We start from the raw sequence: 26,689 nt of genomic DNA, 5'->3' as shown, positions 1-26,689 counted from the left end.
AACTGTGTGAGCCATGGAAAAAATAGAGGAAGGAAATTATGGAGGAATCAAATGATAGAGTGCGGGTAAAAAAAAAAAAAAAAAAAAAAAAGCAGAAGAGAATCAGCTGAAGAGAATGACAAAGACAGACACAGTGGGGGTGATGGGCATAGAGGGATGGATGTGGGATCAGGTCACTCAGTTTGATCGACTGCAAACCCCCCCCCCCACACACACACACACACACACCACCCACCCCACTCTCCGCCTGGTCTTGACTTGAAGGTTGTGTCTCTTCTTGCCTCTGAGGACTAATCACATTAGACGAGAGAAGAAGGAGCTCAATCGCACTGCTGCTGAGCTCTGGTCATGGTCCAACTCTGCTTCACTAAAGCACAAAAGATGTAAAATGTGGTGTGTTTGACACTGGTGAATGCAACTCTTCCTGTAAGTACACACAGCACTGGTGTAGTTGTCTGCTCTCACATTGCCTCTAGCACTCAGTAGACATAGGAGAACATTGAATCACCTTCAGTTGAAAATGTTTTAATTGTGATGTAGAAACAGTAGAAAAATGCATAATATTGCACATAATCACTAAATTGCACTTTCTCAGGGTACAGATCTTTGCATGGAAATTGGTGACCTGAATAATGTAATCTACTGCGTAATCTAACAATGGGAGGCCAGTATGTGTCTTCCTGACATTTCTTGGACATTTAACAGTACCATAATCTCCACAAAATGAGAGCTGCTGTTATAAAATTATTTTAAGACTCCAGTAGGTACTTGCTTTATAACAGCGTGCAAGTTCAGTGTCTTTGCTACATCGTTAGCATTTTGCTGTTTTGTTTGTTTGTTGTTTTTTTTTTTATACTTAACCAAAACTGGTGGCTACAAGTCTTCTCTGCTGTTTAAGATTGCTACCATACTCCCCTTAGCACTGTGTATAGCCCTTCTACTCTTGCAAGTTCAGTGCACAGTTGTTTGTGTGGGTTGGTAGACAGGTGTTTGGTGTTCTGTAATTGTTTTCTGTGGGGAAAAAAAAGTTGTTTAATTTTACAAGACTTTTCAGTTGACTGGCAAGATAATCAGTATTACAAAACAACACTTCACGTGTCAGCTAACTGGACATGAAACAAATTGCTTAAAAAATAGAGCAGGTTCTTGACTTCACATCAGAGCTTTGCTGTGATGCAGTAAGTGATTGAGAGGCAAGGCAAACTCTTTATGGACTCAAAGAGAAATGTTAAAATAGCCTTTACTTTTGTTGTTTTCAAAAAAAAAAAAAAGAAAGGAAAAAAAACACTTCTTAAGTTATCATAGAAAATACTTCTACCTTATAAGAAGTCAAAACATCATATATGTTGTTAGAAAATCAGATCTAACCCAGACTTGTTCTGCATTTTCACTTATTATACTGTATCTGCTTCAAGAGGAGGAGCCCAAACATATACATTTTAAAATTTCATCTGCATCTTTGCTATAAAAAAGATAGATATTCTAAAATATAGATTCTGAACATTTCATGTCAGTGTAGCCAACAGAAAAGGAACAAGAAACAGTTTAGCACAGTTAAGCTAAATGGAGTGATAGAAAGAAGGACAGAGAGAGGGAGATAAAGGGATAGCCTTACAAAGAGAGAGAGGAGACGGGTTATTAACAAAAGCAGGCAGACATTCAGGTGGGCAGACAAACTGAGCAGGATGTTAACAGATAAGGGAGGAGAGGAGAAAATAGACAGGGTTATAGGAACAACAATGACATACTGTCATGTACTGTACTGTGTTTCAGTCTTTTACGCATGTTCCTCTCAATAGTCAAATGTTTGTGCTTTGCTGGAGGTGGGGCTGATGTCCGTTCAAAGATTACAGCTTCACTCATAAAAGGCCCTCCACATGGCACCTCCTCTTGTTGCCAAGCAATATGCTCTAAGGGGGAAAAAAAAGACCAAAAGTGCATTGCATTGGAGGATACTGTAAAAAGACATAAACATAAACTGAGAGGGGCTTTTAACCAGTATATAAATAACATCCATTTTTACGCAGCTAAAAAAATATATGTACAAAATGTATCCCAAAGCTCACCTAGTTTTTGCAGGTGTGTGTGTCATCCCTCTCCAGCACACGTGCCAGAAAAAGGTCTGACAGAATTTAAATAGTTTTTTTAAATTATTATTATTATTTTGTTTCTGCTGTCCCCCAGCTGACTTGACGTGCAGTCTCAACTCAAATGAACTGGTCTCTGGCGTAATCCATTCTCACAGGGTTGATTACTCCCTCTGAATATTCCTTCATCCATTTTGAGAGTAACAGGGGTATTAATGTGGCCAATAAAAAGGCAGTTTCCAAAGCCTTCATGTTTTATTCAAAGGAACCAGAGTTTCCAACGAGCATGCTTTTTGGACTCTGTCTTGGACTTCCGTTTTGGGGTGGATGTGAACACTTCATTGGAGTAAGGCAGAGCAGGGCATTGTTGGCTATCCAGGGGGCAAAGTCTCTTCATCAGGGGCTGTAGCTTGTCCTCCTGCAGCTTGAAGTCGAGCTCGACACTGAAAGACAACCATAAGGGGCAGAATTTTAGAATATTTACAAGGATTGACTGGATTGTAGATTTCGTATTTTGTGATCGAGAGTAAAATCAGGTGCATGAATCAGAAAAGTTTTAAAGTTAGTGACTTGTCCTTTGGGTGGCTGTAGCATTTATGACTCAGTTTTGGACTTATTTTTTATGCTAGTAATCCACTGATGTCCAGATGGAGGCTGGGAGGGAGGCGAGTGGTTCAAATGCACTGACAGACACCCTGGCAGCACATATTTCTTGTGGCACATATCCATATTTCAGAAACTCCTCCGAGTAATAGAGTTCCTTTGCATCATCTCAGTATTTTGTATGCATGCAGTCAAAGGGCTTTTCCCTGCATAGATTATATTTGTATTAAAAAAAAAAAAAAAGAGCCAGAATGTGGGTTGTTCCTGACATCAGACTTCCACATCCGCCAGTGTAATCCCAGGCTGGTCATCGTCTGATTTTGTTCCGGCACCGTGACTGAACTCTCTCTCCGATTAAATCTCTCAGGCTTGTGAGATATGTGGGGCTTAATCCCATCCAAATGAAACCATTGAGAGGCCAAGCAGACCTTGATTAACTGCCTGTATTCAAGCATGGGATAAATGCACTATTATACACCATCTCCCTTCACTTTATTGCTATTGATTTGCAGTGCTCTGTTAATGTATTTATTCCTGGGGTATGCAATAAATTTTGAAAGCATCATTGCGGAAATAAAAGAGAATGAATCATCTGCCATGTGCCTGCCAAAATGACACTCCTCAACAAACATTGCCTGATAATGAAATTTCCTGTTGCTTTTTTGGTTCGGGGCATTTTTGACTCATCCAACATTAGTTAACACAGTGAACACTACGACTTCTGAAGCTAATTCCTGTCATTCAAAGTCGAGAGGATTAAAGGTAGAAAGAAGAACTGAAACTGCCAAAAGAGATGACATCTGACATGTCAAGGTCAAACATATAGTCCCCTCCTTATCTGCAGCCAGACAAATAGATGTTCAAGTACAAAGCTCAGCCTGATAGAGTACCCGCTTTGATGGGCAGTGTAATTAGTTCGCTGAAGGATATGCCATACTCAAAGTGACATAATGAATCCTGGGAACTGTCCTCGCCCTTAAGATAAGTGTCAGTTAAGAGCAGAGCTCTATTAAAGCCTTCAGGGGAAGCTGTACAGGGCTTTGCTCACTCTTCATTCTCATGTGCATTTTTTCTTATTTCCACTTCAAATGAAAGCTAAAACTTGCAGGTCCTCTGAATGCTGAATCCCTGACATCGAACAAAAAAGTCAGTTTTTAGTGTAGTCTGAAGCCTTTATCTCAGCAGAACTACTGCTTCTTGCAGTATGTGATGCACTTGTTTTACAACATCTCTTATTCATATCATCCATTGTTTCATTTCTCCCTGCTTTTATCTCTATTTGTATCTTTTGTTCTATGTTAAAATCTTTGTGTCTTTTACAAGTGCAGTTTAAATAATGTTGACTTGACAGAAAGCAGAGCAGACTCACAGCAGAACGGCGCAACATAGAATTGCCTCAGCAATTATTAAGCAATTAATCATTTGGCAGATCATGCAATTACTGTATGCTATGGACAAGTGCCTCAGTGGGAAGCCAAAGGCAGCACTGTAACAGTGCGGGTGGCACTGGGGAGCAGGTGCCTCAGTAAACAAAAGTCCTATATCTAAGATCATCTCTGTACACAAACAGATTGAATCGGCTGGAGACAGGGAGGCTTTTCTAGGGCATTCTGCAAAGCAGATTAATCATCTCTTTAGCTATGCAGTGTGAGTAGCTGTTGCTGTGATCAGTGGCGAAGCCATTTGTTTGTCTGTGGTCGTGGTGCGCTGAGCACCATTCAATGATTGTTACTCCTGGGAGGGATTTTGCCGCTGTGAGATGCCTTTTTAGCATGGCATACTCTATTCATTCAGCAGTGTGTACCTGTTCACTGTCCTCTGTTCTTTATGCAACCAGCACCTTTCAGCGTAAAAGTCATTTCTCCTCCCGTGATTTCCCCTTCGGCCATTCACAGTTCAAACTCTCCACTTGACAAGATGAGTGGTTCAGGCCCAGTATAGTGTAACATCCTCAGAACTACATGACGGGATATAGTAGATTAAATCACTAGAGACTGACAGTTATTTCCCCCACTGACAGGCAATAGTTGAACCATAAACCTCCCACAGGTTATGTAAATCAGATGCAGAAATTCTTCCCGTCACGTCTATCAGATATAAAAGCCATTGCTGTTGTCTATTACATGGCTCTCTGCTTCACAGATGCACAGAGGAAAAACCCAATCTCATTAATGAGAACAAAACAGAATAGGCAATCTTGACAATTGTTCACCAAAACAACCACAGCTTCACCATCTCAGTGTGGGACACAGTCACTAATTAGCTCCTTGCGTCTCATCATATTGCATTGCAGTTGCCTCTCCCTGAACTTAACTGTTTTTCAAAGTCATTGTTAGTTCCAAATTGGAAACACTACATAATATACTTTGATTCAAATGCTGGTTCTTATTCAACACAGCGTGATAGGAATAAAAGCCTTTAATGCTTTGATCTGAGCATGTGTTTTAGGCTGTGCTGTACTCTAGGCTGACTCAGTGGTAGGCCTGCATATAATTTGCAACTGATGCTCTTGTAAATCTTGTTTGAACTACACATGTAGTTAAGTATTGGAAGGCAATATGAGGAGGAGGAGAAGGTGGATACCGTCTCATCATTCAGTTGCCACCTAATAATAAACATTTTTTTCACTGTCCTGCAGTGATATCTTGCTATGCAGATTATTTTCTAGTTTTATTAGCCTCTAAGATTTCTGCCTTGACCCAATTACAATGATAATGAACAGAATTTGTTCACAGCACTGAACAATTAAACAGCAATGTGCATTTCAAAAATTTCTGTTCAAAATGTGGGCAGTTAGACACAAAACTATCAGCACTGCTAGATACCACAAGGTGAGAAATTGTCAGTTTTTCTGGAAAACGAGTGAATGGGTGAAACAACCCTTTAAGAAATCAATTTTTCCCCAGATGCGAATGGACAGTATCGTTATAGTTCTGGCCCTAATTTATTGTCCATATATTCAGCCTCTCTCTCCCACTCGCCATATGTATGCCCTATTTGTTGCAGTGATGTATGAGATGCTGCAGTATGCTGTAGAGACTGCCGGGGGAAAGCTGAAGTCTGGATAAGACCCATAGATTGACTACCTGAGCTCAGCAGCCACTAGAGTACTGGATTTATCAGACGTAAGAAATGCCGGACTGCACTGAAATTAAGGGCTACATCTCAGGGGCTGCTAATCTTGGTTACAGTTGCAACATGCAGTTGCTGTCTAACTTTGAAGGATAATTGGTACTATTTTTGCCCTATCAGCAGTTAAAATCATTGGATTAATATACTATTATAATCACAGGGACGGTGATGATGAGATACTTTTATGTGACGGCAAAAGTACATTTGAAATAAAGAGCAGAGATAAACAATAAAGGCATGCTTTTATTTTTTTTCTCTAAGATCATCATTCAGTCTTGGAAGGTTTGTGCTGCTGTTTTGCTGAAGAATACTAAACAGCACTATTTGCAGAATTTAAGATATTTATGACAATTGCTTTGGCAGAGATAGATAGGACCTGTGATAGATTATTACTCTGCTTGCCAAATACAACTCTGCTCTATTCAATGACGGTTAAAAACCAGTTGGATGAACTGAAATCAACAACAATTTAATGACACAAAGCACAGATGAGATGATAATTTTCCACTTTATTAGAACTCTGCAGAGTGCGTCTTCATTGTGATTTTATTACTATACCACATGCTTTGGTTTAGTGACAATAGACTGAGGCCACTTCTTTTGCCATCAGAAACTGTTCAGGGCTTGTTAATTAAGCCAAGTTCCTTTCACCGATACACAGAGTTGGCACACTTTGTCTTATCATGATAAGATCAATGAAATGACAAAAGAGAAACTCAGCTATATGCTTTAGGATTTTTCTTTGCTCCTCTGTGCTGTGGGCTTCTTGCGTCAGTCTCACAAACTGTATTACTAGTATATCTTCTATATAATATTTGCCTCTCAGTTCAGTGAAACCCAAATGTATTCCTTTGCTCCATTTATCTGCAGTGAGTCATAATTAAACTATAGGCCCAATAAAAAGTACATGACACAGACAATACCACTCACAGACTCATATGGCCATGTATTTACATAATTCTAAATATTCTCACATACCCATTCTGCTTAAAGCCCCATGTTGAAAGCCACACTTACTTACAGTAATGCCTAAATCTGTGAAAACAAAACAATGAAAAGGCCTGTTTGATCAATAGGGACACAAATCCAAACAGGAGATCTATAGTGCTGTATAAAAAGAGAGACTTAGGAGAATGAACACTGAATAAAACATATTTGAAAAATTTGAATATATTTGTTACAGTGCATATCTTTATCAAATGCATTGATTATTGGGATGCTTGCATGATTCAGTATGATCGTAAAGAAATTACAAAGATCATAATAGAAAGTACTATCATTAACTGTAAGAATTAACAAATGAATATTTTCTGGAAACTACTGCAATTTGCTACATTGCAAGTGTTGGTGTTGTGGGTCTGTTGTGGGTCAAATTTTCTAATTTTAAGCTCCATAAAGTCAGGGCATCCTGCCTTATTTAGCATTAAATGTTGTTGCCTGTGACGCAGCAATTTTCAGACAGGGTGTATTAAGTTCATTGACTTGTCGATGTCACTGACTTTGGTTACTATGGAAAATTACCACTCTAACTGAAGAATAAGGGCATGTTCATTACCTTGTCCACAGTGTATTTTAATTATACCATGACCATTACAGTAATTGATAAAAGTTTACACACACACACACACACACACACACACACACACACACATATATATATATATATATATATATATATATATATATATTTTTATTTTATTTTTTTACAGTTGTAGAGAAATGGTGATCATGGCAATGATCTTTAAATGATAAATTGATTTTTTTGGGCCAGTGTCCAAACCAAAATCTATATTTAGCACCAACCAATCATTAATGCTATTAATGCATAAATGCTATTTACAAGATTGTCAACAGGGACCAGATCATTGAGTGAGATATAAAGCAGTGTATCATCTACATAATAATGGAAACTGGTACCATGTTTGCAGATAGGGCCTATAATAGCAGCATGTACTGACATAAAAGACTGGGGAACATGACTCAACAATGGCATGCACCACAAGAAGTATTTACTTTTACTGAACTCACCAGGTGAAAAATATATTATTTTCCTATGCCCAAATTTATTCTGATGTTGTTTACAGCTGTCTCAGTTCTGTCCTCCTTTCCTCTTTTGTAGGTCAGTCAAGTCCTTGAGACTAGGATAGGGTCATGCTCAGTAGAAAATGCAAGCATTTGGAAAACTGACGCAGGGGAGACCATGATCCTGGGGATATTAATTGTTTTTGATCTGGACAGCTTGATGAGATTTGGCTTGAAAAAGAAGAAGGTGCCAATTTGTTTGGGACAAGTGGACCATTCTATTCTTATCACCAACATTGGCCTTGTTTACTTCAACATCTTAAGGAATGAACAGCTGGATGTGTGTGGATGAGTATTAGTTAGGTGAAGTCCATCTGTTTAAAAATATACAATTTAGGCTAGACACCAGGTCCTTGAGAAAGCAGTTGCTTTAAAACTATTCCTGCTGAGAGCAGAATCAGCTTCAGGTCCAATAATTTGGTATTGCTGAGATCTGGTTTTGCCAAGGAGTTTTGGGCCAGTTTTTCCTTTCTTGCTGAGGAGAGGTGATCTCCCTTTTGCCTTTAGCCTTAGTATTGATGTTGGTTGAGTCTAATTCTTTAATCGCAACTCAGGCTCCTTCAGAAGAAGCTTGAATCTGTTTTCCAGTTTTATTGACTACAGTCCAAAGCTGCTCTCTGTTTTGCACTGGTGTGGGGGTGTGAGTGGCTGTCACTCTGCGGCACTCTGTCTCTGTTATCCTGTTGTGTTTTTGGAGAGATATTGATGGAAGAAAGCCTTTTGTTTCTATTTTTGATTCTACCTAGACCGACATCATACCAAAGCTCCTTTTTTGATGCACCAGGAGTAAAACATGAAATGGTCTTTAGTCTTGCTTCTTAGGCAATTCAGCAGCCCGTGTCTGGGTCAGGTGTGCAGTGCAGATCAGGGAGCATGTTGTCCTAATCTCCAATGTGAGGTTTATTGTCATATTATGTCAATGTGCCAGACGTATGAACATTTTATAATCTTACTTTAAATGTGTCTGTCTGTTTTTACCTGACACTTGCTCATATGGGTGTGCCAAGTTTTAACTTGATGACTACCACCTGTTCGTAAATAGGTGCGTGCTCATCATTTGATCATTAGCATAATCATGGAGTTTTAAGTCCTGCTGCTAGAAATTGGAAAATGAAAAAATAACAAATTTTGTCTTGTCAGTGATTACAAAAATTAGAAAATATGAATACAGCTGTCATTGCCATGCCATCTTAGCAAAGCCATACTGACAGAGACTACTATAAATATATAAATAAATACTGAAATAAATTTAGATGCCAAAGAATGTCCTACCAGAGCAAAGCAAGCCATGACTTAAATGGGAGGCAGTCAAGGAGACGTGACAGTCATGGAGATGGATGAGAGAATACACTTAATTATAGGTGATGTTGTACTGTCAGGTGCAATGGAGGAGTTTCCCCCGGACAGCAACTTTCAATAGAGGCAGCGGTTGGAGTGTGAGAGTTGTTTTTGTTATTGTTTTAGTTGATTTCATGTTTCATGTTTAAATTAAAATATCATTCAGATTAAGACTTGATGATGATCAAACAAGTGGATACTGGTGAATATGACGTATTGATGTCATAGAAAAAAATATGAGTGGTTCTTGTGTGACTCCCGATGATTTCTCATCCCTCTGTCTCTGATATTAAATGCAGTTCCTCTGTTGTCTTAGACCACAATCTGGGTCAGTTACATACAATGCACTCATCAAGGGAGCAGAGAGAGGAAACATATTTTTTGTGGAAAAATGTTATTTACAGGGCAGTATTCATTTTCTTTGCAGTAAAAAACATCTACAGGTATTTGTCCCAATGAGTTTAGAATATTCAAGGTGTTATAAATATTTTAAATTCCTCAAAACAAAGTAAGATTGTAATGCAGTAGCTGTTTTGTCAAAAAGAAAGCATAATGCAGAAGCTGGGAAGAAGATCCCCTAACTGCAGCCAACTTTGATATCCATGAAGTTTACAAATTCTACCCCTATAATTTGTGATTATGTATATATTTTTTCTATGGTCACCTAGGTTCATGTGAAAGCAACTGAGAGGTAACTTGAGAGTATTTTCCAAACTGCAGTCTGTTTCCTGTTTTAGACAACAAGGTAACAAGAGGGTTCAGTGGAGGCTTTTGGATTGAAGTGACAAATGACACAAGGTTATAACTTGAGTGGATTTCCCATCTGCTTCTGAGCCATTTTTCAGCCCAGAACACTTACACCTCACAAACCTGGTGTGTATTTTGACAGGAATACAGTGTCTTTTAAAACAAATAATTCAGTGCAATGCTGATTGGGATTCCAGAGAGAGTACAGAGTTAACCCAGCCTTTGTTTCTGAGTACGGGATGTCATAAAATTCTAGGTTTTCATATACTCTGTGACACGGTCATCTGTATTTCATCTAATTCACTTCTCCCTGGTGTGTATGATTACTAATTCTGTCACAGTGAGGCCATGCATCCACCAGAAACTGTTGCAAATGATATTGGAGGTATTATTTATTTCATCATCTATTGTAGCAACACATGCTCTAATGCTACAGCAGTATCATCAGCTCTGCCATTTACTTTGACTTATTCCTCTCATATCCCTGATGCTTATTTTATGATTCTTCTCTTTTGGATCTCATTTACTGTGACACACAAAAAGTTTCATTTTAATTTGATTTCACAGTCTTTTTGTATTTATCTATTAGCTATCATGCCTGAGTCAGATTACTGTAAATGTAAATGTACACAAGTGTCACTGCACTAATCACCTCTTGCCTCCCTTTCACACTGAAGCACTTGATCATACAGAAAACAGCATTAATGACACACTGGCAGCAGAGAGGGGCCTACCTGTATATGATGCATGCGCTGTTTCGACAAGTATCACAATTTGCTGTGTCTTGTCCTGTTCGGTAGGAGAGCCTGTGAAAAAAGAGAGATGAAAAGATATATGTGATCTCCAGTGACAGGCTTGAGCTTCATATTTCAACACCTATGGGCATCAGCTATCAGCCAGATTTGTTCAGCTTGGTTTTTACCCAGTGTTGTTTATTCCTAACAGTTGAAAATGCAGCAGGGGTTCTGATCCTGCAGTTCTCTCAGATTTGGTTAATCAAGTGTGCAGACTTGCTGATTTTACATAATAGGATTACCTCGCTTTGCCATGACATAGTTTTAAAATGCATTCTGTGTCTCTATTCTATAGGCAATAGGAAGTAAGTAGCAACTAAATGCTACATGAATCATGTGTAATGGAAAATCAATATCTTTACAATCTTGACTATACTGTACATCTTTTTTATTTCTTATCCAACTCAATTTGCTACAGACATAACACATATTAAGAATGCTAAAAAAACAAAAAAACAAAACAATCAACAAGATAAATCGTGTGTCCTCTGTTTATGGCACAGGTACATTGCCTCAAGGGTCTGTACTGTATAAGAGTTGTAATTTTTTATGTTGAAGGACCTCCACAAAAAGGACCAACTGTAAACCCTTCACTGGGGCACAGCAGAAGCTTATGCAAGTGCATGTCAAGGAGGACACGTCAAATATATGTCAGCTTTTGTTGGTCTTAACAGTCGCAGTATTTACTATCACCAGTCCCTCACATTTCCTTGTTTGAGTTCACATTAGCATTCAGGTGTGCATATTGTTATACAAGCTATATATCACTGCATACAATGGCAGGCTGCAGTGGAATGGGGATGATAGGAGGGGCTGTGTTAGAGTTGCACATGTAATTGCTTGCTGTCGCGGTAGCCCTTCGCCCTGATGGATGACATGTGGAGGGGTTGGACCTCAACTGTTCACCATGACATGAGAGGTGACCTCACTGGGGGAGACAGAACAGCCTCTGCGTGGATCGAAAATGCTGATGAGAGCTCAAGGTCAACAAGTTCATCCATCCTGCCCTGTTCTCAAATGAAGTCTCTCTGAACAGCTGTGAGCAAGGACAGTAACTCACTGCACGGACAAGGTCTACATTAGTGCTGCGCTGCTGCCTGGCTTTTCATGTACATCCTTTTAATTTAAAGAGCTTCGCTCTGATAATCAAAGCACATTAACCTATATTTATAATCACTGTGTATACTCAGCACCAAAAACACTTCTTTTTCCCCATTCGGGGTAAAATGTTCATGACCCAATATACTGTGGTGGCACTGTATTAAAGCACAGAATGTCACAGAGGATGATTTCATAGATGCTTCGTGTGGGAAAAAAAATAACTGCACCTCTGAAAGTCGTTCTCTAAGCTGACTGTTTGTTGGCACAGATTCACTGCTGTGTTGTTTGCCCACGTCAGCTGTCCTGGGATATGTCCTGCCCTCGTCATTCCAGTTTCACTGTCCACACCCCCTGCCTACGTGCCTGCTGCTCTGCCTGCCTGAGAGCTGCACAGTATTTAATGTTGGATTGATAACGTGCGGACAAAAGCTACAGTCAGGTCGGGTCACTTTGTCTCACATGGCATTCTATACTTTATACATACAGGGTAAATACTGCATGTTTTCCTGTGTTCTACACATTTTGTATGTAGCAGAGATTTGCAGACTTTGCAGATTATCTTATGAATAACATTTACAGTATGATGCACTAGCACGACTAGTGTAGGTAGAGACCTTCATATCTGTATATCATTGTGTATGTAGAGCAGTATTATGCCAATTTAATCAATACAGTATAACTATGAGTTGATATCACACAGACAAAAAAATATCTATCATTATTGTTACTATGACATATAAGGTCATATGAAAGATTTTATTCTGTGTGTGATGGACAAGCCTTATCATTGATAACCACCTCAAGAAAAAAAACCTTGAACACTACAGTTTATATAATACACAAAAGCACACAAAAAGTTAAACATTCAGCTATGCAGTGATTGAGTAAGAAACTGGAACAGTGGTAATATTTCAATTCATTGCAGGTATGTGATTCATCAGTGCCAAACATCAAGCATTTTCAAGTGTCAATGACCTACTTCTGTTACAGTTTGGGAAAAACTTGAGAGATGTGAAACAGCTAACAAGCAAATGCATTGTGTGTAGTTCCTTTTTGCAGGATCACATTGATAAGTAAACAGTGTTAAGTGTGACATCATCAAACCTGAGGGGATGTGAAACAGTTAACAAGCAAATGCATTATTGGGAGTTCCCGCTGTACTTTTGCAGGTTTTTTTTTTTTTTTTTTTGTAACTACCTCATGGGATGTGTGTGGGACAGCACATAAAATCCCCAAAAAGTCTGATATTTTGTCATGTCATTTCCACATAAACAGAGAAGTGGAGCTAACACCTGAGAATAAAATGTCTTCCTATAGATATAGACCCTGTACCCCTGTTGGATCAATAGACTACCTTTTCCTATTATCACTGCACGTATGTTAAAAGCAGTGCCTTAAAAATCAGTGGATATAATGGATTTATTCCTGGTGAGAATAGAGAGGTTTTTACTTTCTTTTTGGCTCATCTCAAAGTATAGTTTTAAAGAAGGCTATCTGACTGTCTAGCTATGCAAAAAGGGGACAAGTATTTGGGAAAGTACTGTGGAAGGCAGGCTTTGCGTCCTATAACTGCACCTCTATAATAACACTGATGGAACACAACATAGTGAAGGCACTATAGCAGGCACAATTTTGTGGAGATGAAAGGCAAAGTGTTATGAGGCTGCACTAATTGGGCCTTTAAAACCAAGTTCCACAGAGCCACACTAGGGTGCCTTGTTCTCCACTGGATGTGGATAAGACTTAAATACAATTTACTTTGTGTTGCTATGGGTTTTTAAAGATGGAGTACATTGATTCTTACAATTGCACAGCTGTAAGAGTCTGGCTGTAAACATGGCTTGAGGACTTTATGAAGCATGATAATACATTTCTCATATAAAGGTATGTCTCTAATAAATTATTACATATTAAGAATTATTGGAAGCACATTTACTCTTGCAATAATAATAGAACTGCCATGTGTAGTGTGGTGTATTTGAAATGCCCCATTATATCTTGATATCCCACCGCTAATACATTTTTAGCCATGCTATGGTTGGTGAACCTATGACTTTTCCTGTAGCAGCAGGGGTGGGTCTAAAGGAGTGGCACAGGGTTGCATGGGTTGCATGGGTCCCCCCCCCAGTGATTAGCCCCCTAGTGCCCCTCATAGAGTATGTAAACCAGTTACAACACAAAATTATTTTCAGGCTTTTGTGCAGTGCCACTTTTCTTGTAATGCCACCTGTATAGGGCACAGGATATGGCAAAAGAGCCTGAAAGTCATGCCCAATGTTTTCTAAGCCAATTGTCAAGGTTGTATTTATTTCTGGCATCACCAGTAGGTAAACCTTATCACTTACTGAGTGAAAGATCTCATCGAATCTCATCTAACTGGCAGCTTATTGTGTACAGATATTCATTGTCCCCAGAGGATGAAGTCTAATAACAATGGTGATCCTCTGGTCTTTCTTCAAGTGTCACCATGGGTTTTATTGAAATATCTCAACAAATTACTGGATGGATTGCTGTGAAATTTAGAAAAGACATTCATGGTCCCCAGAGGATCAAAAAACTTTTGTCTGACCTGACCTTTCATTTAACTATATTATGACATTCCCATCAGCTTTAGCTTTATGTTTAATGCTAATTAGCAAATGCTACCATGCTGACATGTTAAACCAGGATGATAAATATGGTAAACATTATAACTGCAAAACATCATGTTAGCATTGTGGATTTGAACATGTTCTCCACACAGTTCTGTGAGATGAGGGAATATTAGTAACATTTCTGGTTTTCTCTCTTTCTGCTACAACTCCAAATACTGTGGTTAATAATAACTAAACTGTTGGCTTGTTTACATCCAGCTCAGCTGTCTGCTTGTATTTCTTTCCCTGTCGAACTCCATTGTACTGCTGTTCCTGTGGTCCGACACTGAAATATGCATACATATGCCACATATAATGTATGTTTGGTAGCATGCATGCAAAGGTCTGCACTGCAAAGCTTACTCTACTCACCCCTCTCTCTGTGCTTCACCTTTCTCCAGCTCCTGAATAACTCCAAGTAGGACCTTGATGGTCTCCTGGCTCGAGCTGATGAGGCTCTCCATGGCCTGCAGCTGTGCTTTGATATCCTTGTCTCCAGATAAGGGCATTATCTGCTGGCTGCTCCCCATGCCTAGGGCTCCTGTGTCTCCTGGAGGAAAGCCCTCGTCCCCCCCAACTGTTTGCTGGAGTTTAGAGGAGGCTGACACATGCCTTGTCCGACACTGCCCTTGTGACTGTACAGAACATTTGGCACTATGGGGAAGTGTCTGTGACTGCTGTTCATTTAGCTGTGTGCCCTTTTTCCGTTTGCAGCTCACAGAGGGGCTTCCTAAAGACTCCACCTGTGTCAGAGAGTTCCACGCAACAGGGCCCGTACCCTTTGACTTGTCCTGTGAAAACTCTGAGTTAGCCAGCTGGCGCTTTGAAGAAGTGCCAGCATCCATGTCTTCTTTGGGTAATCCTTTGTGTTTGGTCCTTGTCCCACAAACCTGGTACTCTTGTTCACTTTTGGACGGAGGGCTGCTAGGATGGCACTCTTCTGAGAAATGTGAGGAGTCTGGGCATGAGGGTCCATCCACACAGTTGGCACTGGAAAGCAAATCCTCTGTATCACTGCTGTCATCAGTGTGGTGAAGCAATGCTTTTGTCTGCCCCACAATCTTACCCTTGTACTTAGAGGACTCCCCGATAGGTTGTCCGTCCTCTCCTCCTGCCTTTATATCACTCAAAAACCCATTGTTCTGTCCTCTGTAATCTTCCACCAAAGCAGTATGTTTAAATGTATGTCCTTTTTTCCTCTCAAAAGGGAAAGTCTTGTATCGCTTAGTGAGGTCCGGTGAGGTCTGGACACCAGTACTCTTGGTAACATTTGGAATAGAGCGCCTGGCAGGCATGGTCATGTATTTTCTGTGTGTCACTTTGCAGGAAATGGATCTGGAGCGTCTTCCCCTATGCTCATTCTGAGCTTCACAGATATCCTTAAAACGTACTTGTAAGGCCTTGTTTCTCTTCTTCACTTGCTGCTTGCCTGATTCTGGTCCAGACTGTGTGTCAAGGCTGTGTGATGGGCCTGTTTCTGAATCTGATTCATCTGAATTTGAGAGAACAACGCATTTGGTGTCCTCTTTGCTCACCATATTTCCTGAAAAAGGTAAAAGAGGGGAAAAAATGAGAGACTGTGTTATTCTGTTATGATGACTTGATTCTTTTCTCCTTTTGGGACCATAACTTTACATTCTGGTAACACATTACAAGCTAAAGCAAAATCCAAATCCAAGATTGAAAAATGCCACAGTATTTATCAATACACATTGTGAAATGTGCCTGTCCAATTATGCATGTGTATAGTCTTGTATCTAGTCACACAAATTATTGACTGGAATATTTTTGTCCAGTGCTCCCAACGTTATATCCTATGGGTTTATATTACAGCCACCACTTTTAATTACTGCAGTTTTTTTGGCATGGCAGACAGCTCTAAATACTACAATACCCAGGAGCCATGGCCTTGCTATAGAGAAGAAGCATGAGTCAGAGTTGTGACAAATTATAAATCCTTTGTTAATGAGGACAAAATGTGGTGCCATGGTTGCAGAATTCATTCTAAAATTTGCCCAGAAAGCTGTTTTTTCAACACTGTAATATTTAGTTTCCACTTCCCATTAATGATTCCTGTAACAGAATTTTAAGCTCAATGATTGGACATTTCTTGCAGAAATGTGCTTTGAGAGTCATGTTTTTATGTACACAGTACATTCAAACTTTTATTTATAGAACCAGATATTTTCTTAGACAGTTTTCAGTTTTTGTAAAGGTGATTCAACCAGAGGTTTTCCTGCCCATCCAATCTGTGGATGTGCTCCAACTCAGTTACCTAACATCGTCTAAATGAATGAGACTTCCCTACTTGCAGAACCAGTGGTGCTGAAAATAGCTCCTCCCACTTAGCAACTCTATACCTTACCCACTTTTTTGTCCTGTTAGGGCTCACTGCACAGCTCATTGCTAACTCTGGGGACACTTGCAGCTGCTACTTATGTACAGTAGCATTTCATAAGCAAGCTCAGCTGTCAAAAGTCTGATCATTTGCTTCATGACACCACTTCTTGCACTTCTTGCTGCTGCTGCTACTGCCACCATTCAGAAACTAAGTTCATAGAGTGTTATTTCTGTCCATTATCATCCTCAGTTTTGGTGTTAATTTAGGATGTTATCACTGCTGAGATGACAGATCACTGCTCATTAAGCTGTGTATTTCCTGGTTACACTAACATGTATATGTGAGTTCATGTCCTTGTTTTGTTAAGGAAATATGTGCTTGAGAATATATGAAACTACAGGGCTGTTGGTTGTTTTGGACCTGCCCATGAACAAAACTAACTTTGAGTGACAGACATTTTTTTTTTTTTTTCCATTTTGGCTTTTGCTTTACAAATGCCTTTATGACACATTTATGTTATTGATTTATGTAGCGGTTAAATAATAATACTCACATTTCAGTATAATGAGTGTTTTGGGCTCAGCCGGTTTTCTGTCTTATTACTTTACCTTGGCTGATGTTATTTTTGGGGTCTCCTTTTGGATCACTGCAAACTCTGGTCTCTCTTAGAGTAATAGCGTACATTAGCTTTAGTGATTTAAACGTGTTCACATGTTCACTCGGCTTTATGGGGAATTTGCTCTTGTCGCACATAGGAGAATTGCATTTACATTTTGCCAACACAGATCACATTCAGCCATATGTTAGGGAAACATTCCGACTCAAACAAATGGGTTCATGTGACAGATCGCTTTACTGTTCTGCATATCATAATTACATCTAAACTGCTGAGCTCCTGTTCTTCGCTCTGCACTGATACATTCAGCCACAGTCTTTGCCAATGTTAAGCTCACTGTAACCACACACTTGTGGTCATCTCCTTATCAATGCTATGGCATTTCATCAGATATATTGTTGTGAGTTACTGCATTTACATCGCTTGATAGTATTTTTCCAACAATGGTTGGAGGTGTTTTGTTATGGAATTGCTGTGGGGCGGTTGGTGCTCAGCCCACTAGTGGAAGGTGTTTACTATATGATATAGTCCCTTTGTGCTCTGAGGTCCTTAACAGAGGAAATGACCCAAACAGCAGCTGTGGCCCTGCACCCACTAGACTCCACATAATAGCTGGTGTTGGGCTTCTCCACGTGTATCCACCTGTGGGCTCTGACTCTAAACTCCCCAGAGGGAAATGTATTATCATCACTCCCAGGTCTCTGCTGTGCTGAGTGGCCTGACAAGGTCAGAGCCTAGACACCAAATCATCATAAAGCTGTGAGTCAGCTGACAAAACTCACCTTAAACTTTAAATGTTTACAAATTACTGTTTGTTTCAACTTAATACTAAGAGCTGCAAACAGTTCAGTTCACAAAGACATTTGCTACTCATCCATAAGTTCACAAATGGTTTGAAACCGCTTGAACATATGTGAACGAAAAAACTGTTTTCACTTTGGTGGAGAAGTGTTAAAGTCTCCAAAAAGTGTTAAGCATATTTTTTAACAACTGTCGTACCATACCAAAGCTTGATTTTTAAGATGAAAAAATAATTCATAGAGCCAGACTAAAATGATAAATTCTTTCTTGTGTTTGTAAATGTAGCACTGTGATGAGCTAGAATTGATATGCTTCATTGATAGGATGTATTTCATTTAACTACTGTTATACTAATGATGGGCCAATCATTAACATAAATTTCTCACGTAATCAGTGACACATTTTTATGTTTAATTCATCATTACCAAATAATTTAGACCACATTCAATGTCATTGTTTCAGAGTATTCTTTTCTTTTTTACATATTTCCGATGGCATAGCTTGATTTATGTTGATTATGTAAGAAATCACAAGCTGCTTTGATCGTACAAAGAAGGAGAACAAAGTACTGCTTGTTTATAGTCACTCCCCATGCAGAGCTTGGAATTAAGGTCCATATGATCAAATGAGAAATACTGCATTTTCTGTCTCATTGGTGATGAAACACATTTCATAGCTAGTGCATGAAAATATATAAAACAGCACAAGGAAATGAAATGATGTCTGATATGGTTGAAAGGAAACATCAGAAAGAGTTGGTTAATCATTTTCATATGACAAGACACCACACGATAAATAAACTCCAATGAATCATTTATTACCACACAAAAGCAAGCTATTCATGGTGTCACAGCTTCTCTGAAAGTAATCATGTTTTATCATTCTGAGACATTGTGAATCCATCAATGTGATTGTTCTGGTGGGGAAATTTATACCGAAGAGACATGTCCTTACTGTCAGATTCACTCCACCCATGAAATTTGTAAAAGGAAAAGCATGGCTAGATTAGACTAATGTTGATTTCTGATCTACAGTTGATCTACGTCAGCAAAGCCATGCAGAGCTCCAGTGACATAATGACCAAATGTGTAAAAAGTACAAACAATAGAGTGAGTAACTCAGAGCAATACTGAAACACACACTTTTAAATGGTGGCAAAATGTCTTTGTTCCATGTGACTCTGCATTATTTTTTGTGTGGGTGTACACAGGTCCACATGGACACTTGAATGTATACACTGTGTGTGTGTGTGTGTGTGTGTGTGTGTGCGCGGCGCACCTTCTCAGGCTTCTTGTGAGAGAAAGAGAGACAGAAAGTGTCTGAGTATTAGTGTGTGTCAGCTTTGTTGTCACCTTTTCAAAGAGAGGCCTTTGCCAGCATCTTGAGAAGCGTGTGCATAGACACAAACACACACACAGGCGTGCACACGCACACACATACACACACACAAGAGCAGACAAGGACTAATAATAAAAAGCATGAGGTTGTATATCTTGGGACTCCTGCCATGTGTTTCACCTTGCAGACTGTCCACTGTAACCTAACCCCTTCAGCTCAAACTGTTGATGAAATGGAATATATTTACAGGCAACTGTGCTTCATCTTGCTTCCTATTAATGCTGGGAGGAAAAAGAGACTGCATGCCAACAGCTTCTAGTGTCACTTCAGTCACTGCAATGCATTCAGTGCCAGATGAGAGAAGAAAAAAAAAAAACACAAGCAACTAGCTCAATCTCATTATACACGAACAATATGGTATGCTGTGTCATGAATTTACACACAGTTGTTTTGGAATTTGGAGCAGCAGATTTTTTATTGGGGGTGGTATTTGTTCTGAAACATAGCTTAGTATGCACTTTGATTTTAGCGTAAGTTGTTTGTCAGAAGCGGTTCCACGGATAAAAAGAATTTGTTCGAGGCTGATTCACATGGGATCATACTATTTCACACTCAGAAATACCAATCTCACACCACTGAAAAGGTAATCACATCTGCAGGAAGTCTCTTCTAAGAGCATACAATTTCTTTTTCAGTCATGTGAGGGATGTAAAGCAGCTAAATGGTAATTCACACAAAGGGAATCGAGAAAAGCTCTTCAGAGACTCATTATTGTTGGAAGTCAGATACACAGAGACTGAGAGAGAGAGAGGCTGATGTGACACATGGATACATTCAGATAGTTCAGCGAGAATCTCCTTTGCCTCGTCGCCTTCTTTCTTCTCCTCCTCCAAGCCCTCCTCCTCCTCTTCTCAAAGCAAGCTATATCTGCTAATGACCTGAGGTCCTTCCCTGATTTGGCCTCAGCTATCCAAAGGATTATGAATAATGCAATGACTCTAAAATTGCAAAAGTAATCCTCTGAAATCTCCTTATGTACCCTGGCAGACCACGTTGTCTGTTCCAATTGCCCTTCAGTTCTTCATGCCAAAATACTGCATGTATGAGAAAAAAAGGGGGGGGGAAAACACCTTTGGCTACAGTATCACGATTGATTTATTTTGACCACAATGTTGTAGAAACGTGGCTGTTTGTAAAGAATGTTAATACAGATGCTGGATCCATTTCCCATGCTATAACAGGTCTACAACACTGCTGACTCATGATTTATGCCTCATCTCAAAGCAGAAGGAAGGAAACGGCTTTGCTTAGATCGCCTTACATCCTTGTCAGACTGCATCAACACAATAATTACTGAAGTGCATCTGTAGGATATTTACATAGGGAAAAAACTGTCTAGCCACTATCATTAGTGTTTATGTAATGTTATTATAGTGGCCTCCCACTCCTCCAACATAGTAGCCGCCACTGCACCACCGTTACAAACTGAATGCATCGTAAACACGGGATGTTCTTCACTGCTGCAGCTCATCATTTTAGTAATGTGTGCTTAAACAAGGGGCGTATTGCAAGGTAAATGCTTCACTTTTCATTACGACACAGGTTGATACTGTGCTCATCATCCCCCCATGCGCTCTACTCTGTGCATTGTTACTGTGCAATGTATCCATTTTGCATGAGGAATTTTCTCTCACTATTTGCATAAATTACAGTGTGACATTGCACCAACTATGACTTCATAAGCACAATGTAAAGGACGTGATAACACTGCACCAGACTGTACCTACGCCTTTGTCCAGTCCATAAGGTTGTGTGTTTATGTGTAGTTATATGCGTTCTGTTTAGTGCTGTGCATGTGTGCAGTATAGGTTATGCCCCTACACACAACTGTGTTACTGTAATCTTTTTCTCAATGCACCATCAAGCTCTTCTTCCAGCAACGGTGTCAACCCCTTTGGTCCAAGATTTTTATATTGTCTGTTGTCCAGTTTTTGAAAACAATCCCAGCCAGTTTTGAGTGCTCCACAGTCACGCACTCAAAAAGACACACATACACACACATACACACACACACCTTCTTATTCCAGCTGTCGTCCAGAGCTATCTGTATCTATCCGGGCTGCAGGCTACACCTGTGAAAGTTTGCTTTATGACATTGGCTTAAAAGATTTATCAGTGAGCAGCACTTTCTGTTATAGGGGAATAGCAGGAGGTTTTAAAAAGCTCCCATCCCTGTATCTCCAGGATGAGAGCACTGGCTGTGAAATGGATCCTTGGGAAGAGTACGTTTGGAGAGGCTGAAATGCACAAGGGCATTTTGGGGTGGTTTTTTTTTGTTGTTGTTTTTGCTTTTTGTTTTTTGTTTTTTTTGATCACATGCTCACCTGCCTGTGTGGGTCTCTTTTTGGATCAAATAAAGAAGACAGTCTGTAAGTTTAACACTTTAGAGCTTACATTTATAGTGCATCACCCTGATGGCTTCATTGATTGATAAAGGGTTGGGCTACAGTCATACATGTGTACTCAGGTTGAAATGATGTGTGTAATGCAGAGGATGATTTAACAAGTGAAGAGATTGCTGAGGCAGACAAACCACAGCATGTTTGGCACCTTAAAGCTGTATCCTGTCTGTGTTTCCTGTAAATTTAGGCACTCAAGGAATGACGTGTAAGAAATAGAGGGTAAGAGAGCGAGCGAGAGAGAGAGAGACAGGGAGAGAGATGACTGAGAGCAAATATAAGTGCAGCTCTGCATGTGATGCAGCACCCTAGAGCTTCCCAGATCACACATGTCATTAGTCATGATAAGTCTGAATCCATCTTTCATCAAATTCAGCCTTGAGGACCACATCACTCATCGCATACGAATGTCATATAGCCTATGCCACTTAATACGATAGGTGTTTTCCAATAAATGATCATCATTCCGACAGTCTATCACAGTGTAATATACAATAGTCTATTAGTGAGCGCTCATCAATATTCTTCACTATCAAGCCCAGACAATTCACAAGTACAGCAATCTTGATAATCAGCCCCTGCCTCATCAGATAAATACTGCATGTCTGTCAAAGGCTACAAAGACACGCATTATGGTAAGTGTATTAATCAAAGTCAAATTACATTACTAATCATCTTAATTTTCAATTCTGAAGAAAAAGCCTTTGACGTGTTCTTCTGATTAGTCATTAAACCTTCCACTGCCTGGATGCAGAAATGCCCCCTCCCTTATTTACCCATATCTAATGCATGCAGGGACCATACACATGCATGCAACACTACCCAAACACTTTAACAGTATTTATCATAATTCGTGGGTGCTTCAAATGACCACTTTGATTCAATTAAGATTTTAAAAGGCAGACCAGATCAATCCTCACTCTTTTTGCAATGCCTGTGAATATGTGTGCAACTCCAAAAAAAGGAAGTGTAACTCTTACCTTGAGAAACAGATCAGAGGTGCAAAGGACAAGAAAGCGCAGATCCCCTGTAGAGCCAGTGTTCATCCATGTATTCAGTGGGTGCCAGGGTACCGTCCAGCCACTGGAGCAGCTCTCACAGGCTGCGGGAGGACCAAGAGAGAGGCAGCCGGTGCAGTGACAGCTGGAGTAGTTGTGGCACATCCGGCAAAGATTCAGGTTATCGGGATGAAAGGGGGAAAAAAACAGACACACATTGCCTCAAAACCTCATCGGGTCCTCACTGATATCCCCCTCCTGCCTTTTACTCCGCGCTCTCTCCCCCTCTTCTCCCTCATACACCTTATTCAAGCATCACTGACACTCATTCGCTCTTGTCCCTGCACTCACCGGGAACAGGCACTCACACACGCAGCGGAGATCTCCATCTCGCGGTGCTGCTGCTGCTGCAATCCCTGTGCATTCGTGATTGAGTGTATGTGTGTATGTGTGTGTAAGGAAGGGAGAGAGAAGGTGGGCTGGTGGGTGGAATGGGTGGGTGGATATGGCAAAAGGGAGGAAAGAGGAGGAGGAGGAGGAGAGGGAGGAGGAGGAGGAGTGAGGGGGTAGTGCACAAGCTACTGGGGAAAGTCCAGAGTCGCTGAGCTGCATCACCGGCGAAGACCCCCTTAACTTGTCCTCCACAGGCTGGCTCCGTTGACACTGAGCTGTTATATAATCTGAAGGGCTTCGGGAGACGGCAGAGAAGGGGGAGCTGTGAAATAATAATGCATTGTGCTTTTAATTGGATGTCTCCTGCCCCCCATTACTTTCATACATCTACACATTGTTTATGAGAGGTGGTGTAGGGGGCTGAATCTGGGAAAGGAACAGAGAAAAGTGGCTCTGTGGCTTAACGAGGAGGGGGGGCGAAGAGGTAACAGGGCAGCAGTGTTAATGAGAATCTGAGACGAGAGAGAAAATGAAATGACGAGGGAGTAATGGAGACAGTGAGACAGAGAGGGTTGAGGCACAGAGAGAAATGTTCACTGGTAAAAGGGGAATATTGATTTTGGAGACATTTTAAATTTCTTAGATTTCTTCATATAGAAACATAATAATATGACCACCTATATGCATTTCAAAGTACTACATTCCTTAAAAGGAGATTTCCTCAAACCCTCACAAAATAATCCTAGTTTATGGGAACAACATGAGAACTTGATACATAGAGGAAGAAATCAATCTATATCTAATGTGAGAGCACATTAGTGGCTACAAAGACTACACTTTGCACAAATAAAACCAAGATCACAGTGTTATTGTGTTTATTGTGTGTGATACAGATGTTTTGTAGGGTCCACGTGTTTGCTTGCATAGCTAACACTACTATGCTTAAATCTTTGCTCCTCTATGAATAATGTTTTCTCCCCAAACAATTTAGTTAGTTTTCACTTGTGCTGTTTGCTTTATTTAAAGCTCCTGTGTGTAGGATTTATAATTTTCTTTCTTTCTGCCTCCTAGTGGTGCTATTCAAAAAGACACTGTGGGAAACAGCAGTGTATTGATCCCATCTTGGCAATACTGAGAATGAATGATTTAAAAGCTGGACTGTACCAATTTTTTTTTCTCTACAAAAACCTGTACCATCAGAATAATATGAAAGATTCTAAAATTACATTAAAATTCTACACAGGGGGAGTTTAGGTTTAGTTTATTTGCAGTGACACATTTCCAACTTTATGGTAAGAAATAACTGCTGATTGTTTCACCAGTATTGCAGAGTAATTCAAAAAAAAAGTTGTGCTAAAATTCAGTATCGACTGTATCTGTACCAGTATGGATAAAATCCCCAAATACCTATAACCCTTTTGACTGCTTAAGAAAGTCAAGCATTTAGCAAAGCAGAGACCTACATATTTTTCTAAGGAGTTAGCGGACTAAATAAAGAACCTGAACTCTAAGTAAATGAAAGTTGCCCTGATTGCCAGGCCTCCCCCACAAACATTTTCTGTCATCAGACTGTACATTCCTTTAGTATGAATGTGTGTGCCTGTGTATGTACTCTATATACATGTATTTAAATACTCACACCATAAACCTCATGAGCTGAAAAGGTAAAGAAATAACTCTAAGAGACCTGGCAGTAAATTCAGCGAACTAATACTTTTAATTTCCTGGGGAGTGATACTGAGTTTCACTGTTTGGCACTCTGCTTCATAAGATTGCCCTAGAGATTGAAACCTGTTATAGACTAAAATCTTGCCAATGTACCTTTCACGGTAATAGTCGTTTCAGGAGTAAATTCTACTTTTTGTCATTTACTGCAGGAGGACGATTACAGAGCTCTGAAACCTTGCGAGGTGTTTCAAAGACTATTTTATGTTTTAAAGTACAGCTTGTTACGTCTGTCTGTTTAAGTCAAATTAACTTTGATTACTTTGGAGTGACAGGTTGAGGTTAGGGGAGAGATGTCATAAGAGGACTCGGCCACAGGGCCAAAGTTTTACCATTCTTTGCTTATGTAAGCAACCTGAAGCTGAAGAGGAGAGAGCTCTTTCAAATGAGTTTTTTCTTCCAAAAGGCTGAGGGGAAGCAGTAGCCGGCGCAGTGATCTGCTGACTGCTGTCTTATTGATTTAATTGTCTGTTTTCCTCCCAGCCCTGCCTGTTCATGGGCCTATGACGAGCTTCTGACTGCGCCCACTGCATGCATGCCAATCCAACCCACCACGAACCACAGCTCCCCCTCAGTCCCAACACCGGCTTAATCTCACTGTGCTTAATGAGTGGAACAACACAGAGTTGACAAGTAGGGAAAATCCCCCCCCCCCAACACTTTCCTCAATCCCTTCTCTACTACTCCATTTATTGACCTGCCAAAGGCTGTGAGGGGAGTGTCCAGATTTATGCAAAAAAAAAAAAAAAAAAGCCTTCTGTACTTGCCGATGACTGTCAGCTTAACCATTCATTACGGTTGGATCCCTAAGGACAGCTTGAGCCTCTGGGCCACTGTACATGCAGAGACTTTAAAGTTGTCATACTCCATTGAAACAGGGGAAGTGTGTATTTGAATGAAGGCATGGGAAAGTGAAGATAAATGTGTGGATAGGAAAACAGCAGAAATTGAGTGAAAGATTGAAGGAATACATTGAAGTTCAAACACAAACACTGTTCTATTTCTTCCAGTTTCCCAATCTCTACTGACTTCTCCTAAGTCTCAAAGGTGAGGGAAGTGTGCACAGTCCAATGCCTCTCTCAGATCCACAGAGCATCCCTAGGTGAAAGAGAAATGTTTACATTAGCATATGAAACAGCCAAAGCAGTAAACATACATTTTTATCTTTTATCTAAATTATTCATGAGTAGTTTCCCACTGTATGCAGCAAACACAAGGGGATCAGAACACGTAAGATCACTGGATATAGCCACAAACATGAATAAACAAGGACTTTCTCATTATGAGAGGTTGTTCCACACACCCTGACTGCACCTGCTGAAAAAAACTTTTTGGTGAATGATATTTGGAGCCTATGGGACAGCACTGGTTGAAAAGTACTGATCATGCATTTATGCTTCAAATATAGCACAATAATGGCATCACATCAGATAATATTGCAGTTTTTGGTTGGTGGAACAGAAGGGATGGCAACATCAGTTAGTTAATTCACTACTTTGGT

At 40.0% G+C, this 26,689-nt stretch overlaps 1 protein-coding gene across 3 annotated transcripts; it reads right to left on the bottom strand.

Annotated features, from left to right (window-relative positions):
- Positions 1-509: 509 nt before the first annotated feature.
- On the bottom strand, positions 510-25,911 carry insyn2ab (inhibitory synaptic factor 2Ab). Of its 3 annotated transcripts, none has more exons than XR_007814835.1 (6): positions 23,053-25,911; positions 14,890-16,060; positions 10,724-10,795; positions 2,067-2,530; positions 1,749-1,910; positions 510-1,011 (listed from the first exon to the last, which is right to left on the bottom strand). XR_007814835.1 is itself a non-coding variant. In XM_051076903.1 (4 exons), the coding sequence occupies exons 2-4, from the start codon at positions 16,053-16,055 to the stop codon at positions 2,347-2,349; spliced, it is 1,422 nt and encodes a 473-aa protein (XP_050932860.1). In that variant the 5' UTR covers positions 16,056-16,060; positions 23,053-25,911; the 3' UTR covers positions 510-2,346. The 3 variants fall into 3 exon arrangements, 1 of the variants encoding a protein (XP_050932860.1); XR_001963276.2 differs by having other exon boundaries at positions 510-1,910; positions 23,053-23,215; positions 23,422-25,911; XM_051076903.1 differs by having other exon boundaries at positions 510-2,530.
- Between the last annotated feature and the right edge of the window lie 778 nt (positions 25,912-26,689).

This window comes from Lates calcarifer, linkage group LG16_LG22 (assembly GCF_001640805.2).
Source record: "Lates calcarifer isolate ASB-BC8 linkage group LG16_LG22, TLL_Latcal_v3, whole genome shotgun sequence".
NCBI lineage: Eukaryota > Metazoa > Chordata > Actinopteri > Centropomidae > Lates > Lates calcarifer.
The sequence above is the reverse complement of the archived record's forward strand: the minus strand, read 5'-3'. Positions and strand labels throughout refer to the sequence as shown.

Excerpts from the sequence above, each read along its gene's own strand:
- insyn2ab (XM_051076903.1), bottom strand. The coding sequence starts at position 16,055 with ATGGTGAGCAAAGAGGACACCAAATGCGTTGTTCTCTCAAATTCAGAT. Across the intron at positions 10,796-14,889 it reads GGTGAAGCACAGAGAGAGGG|GCTCTCCTACCGAACAGGAC; the intron begins GTGAGTAGAGTA and ends CTTTTTTCACAG. Across the intron at positions 2,531-10,723 it reads AGCGCATGCATCATATACAG|TGTCGAGCTCGACTTCAAGC; the intron begins GTAGGCCCCTCT and ends GTTGTCTTTCAG.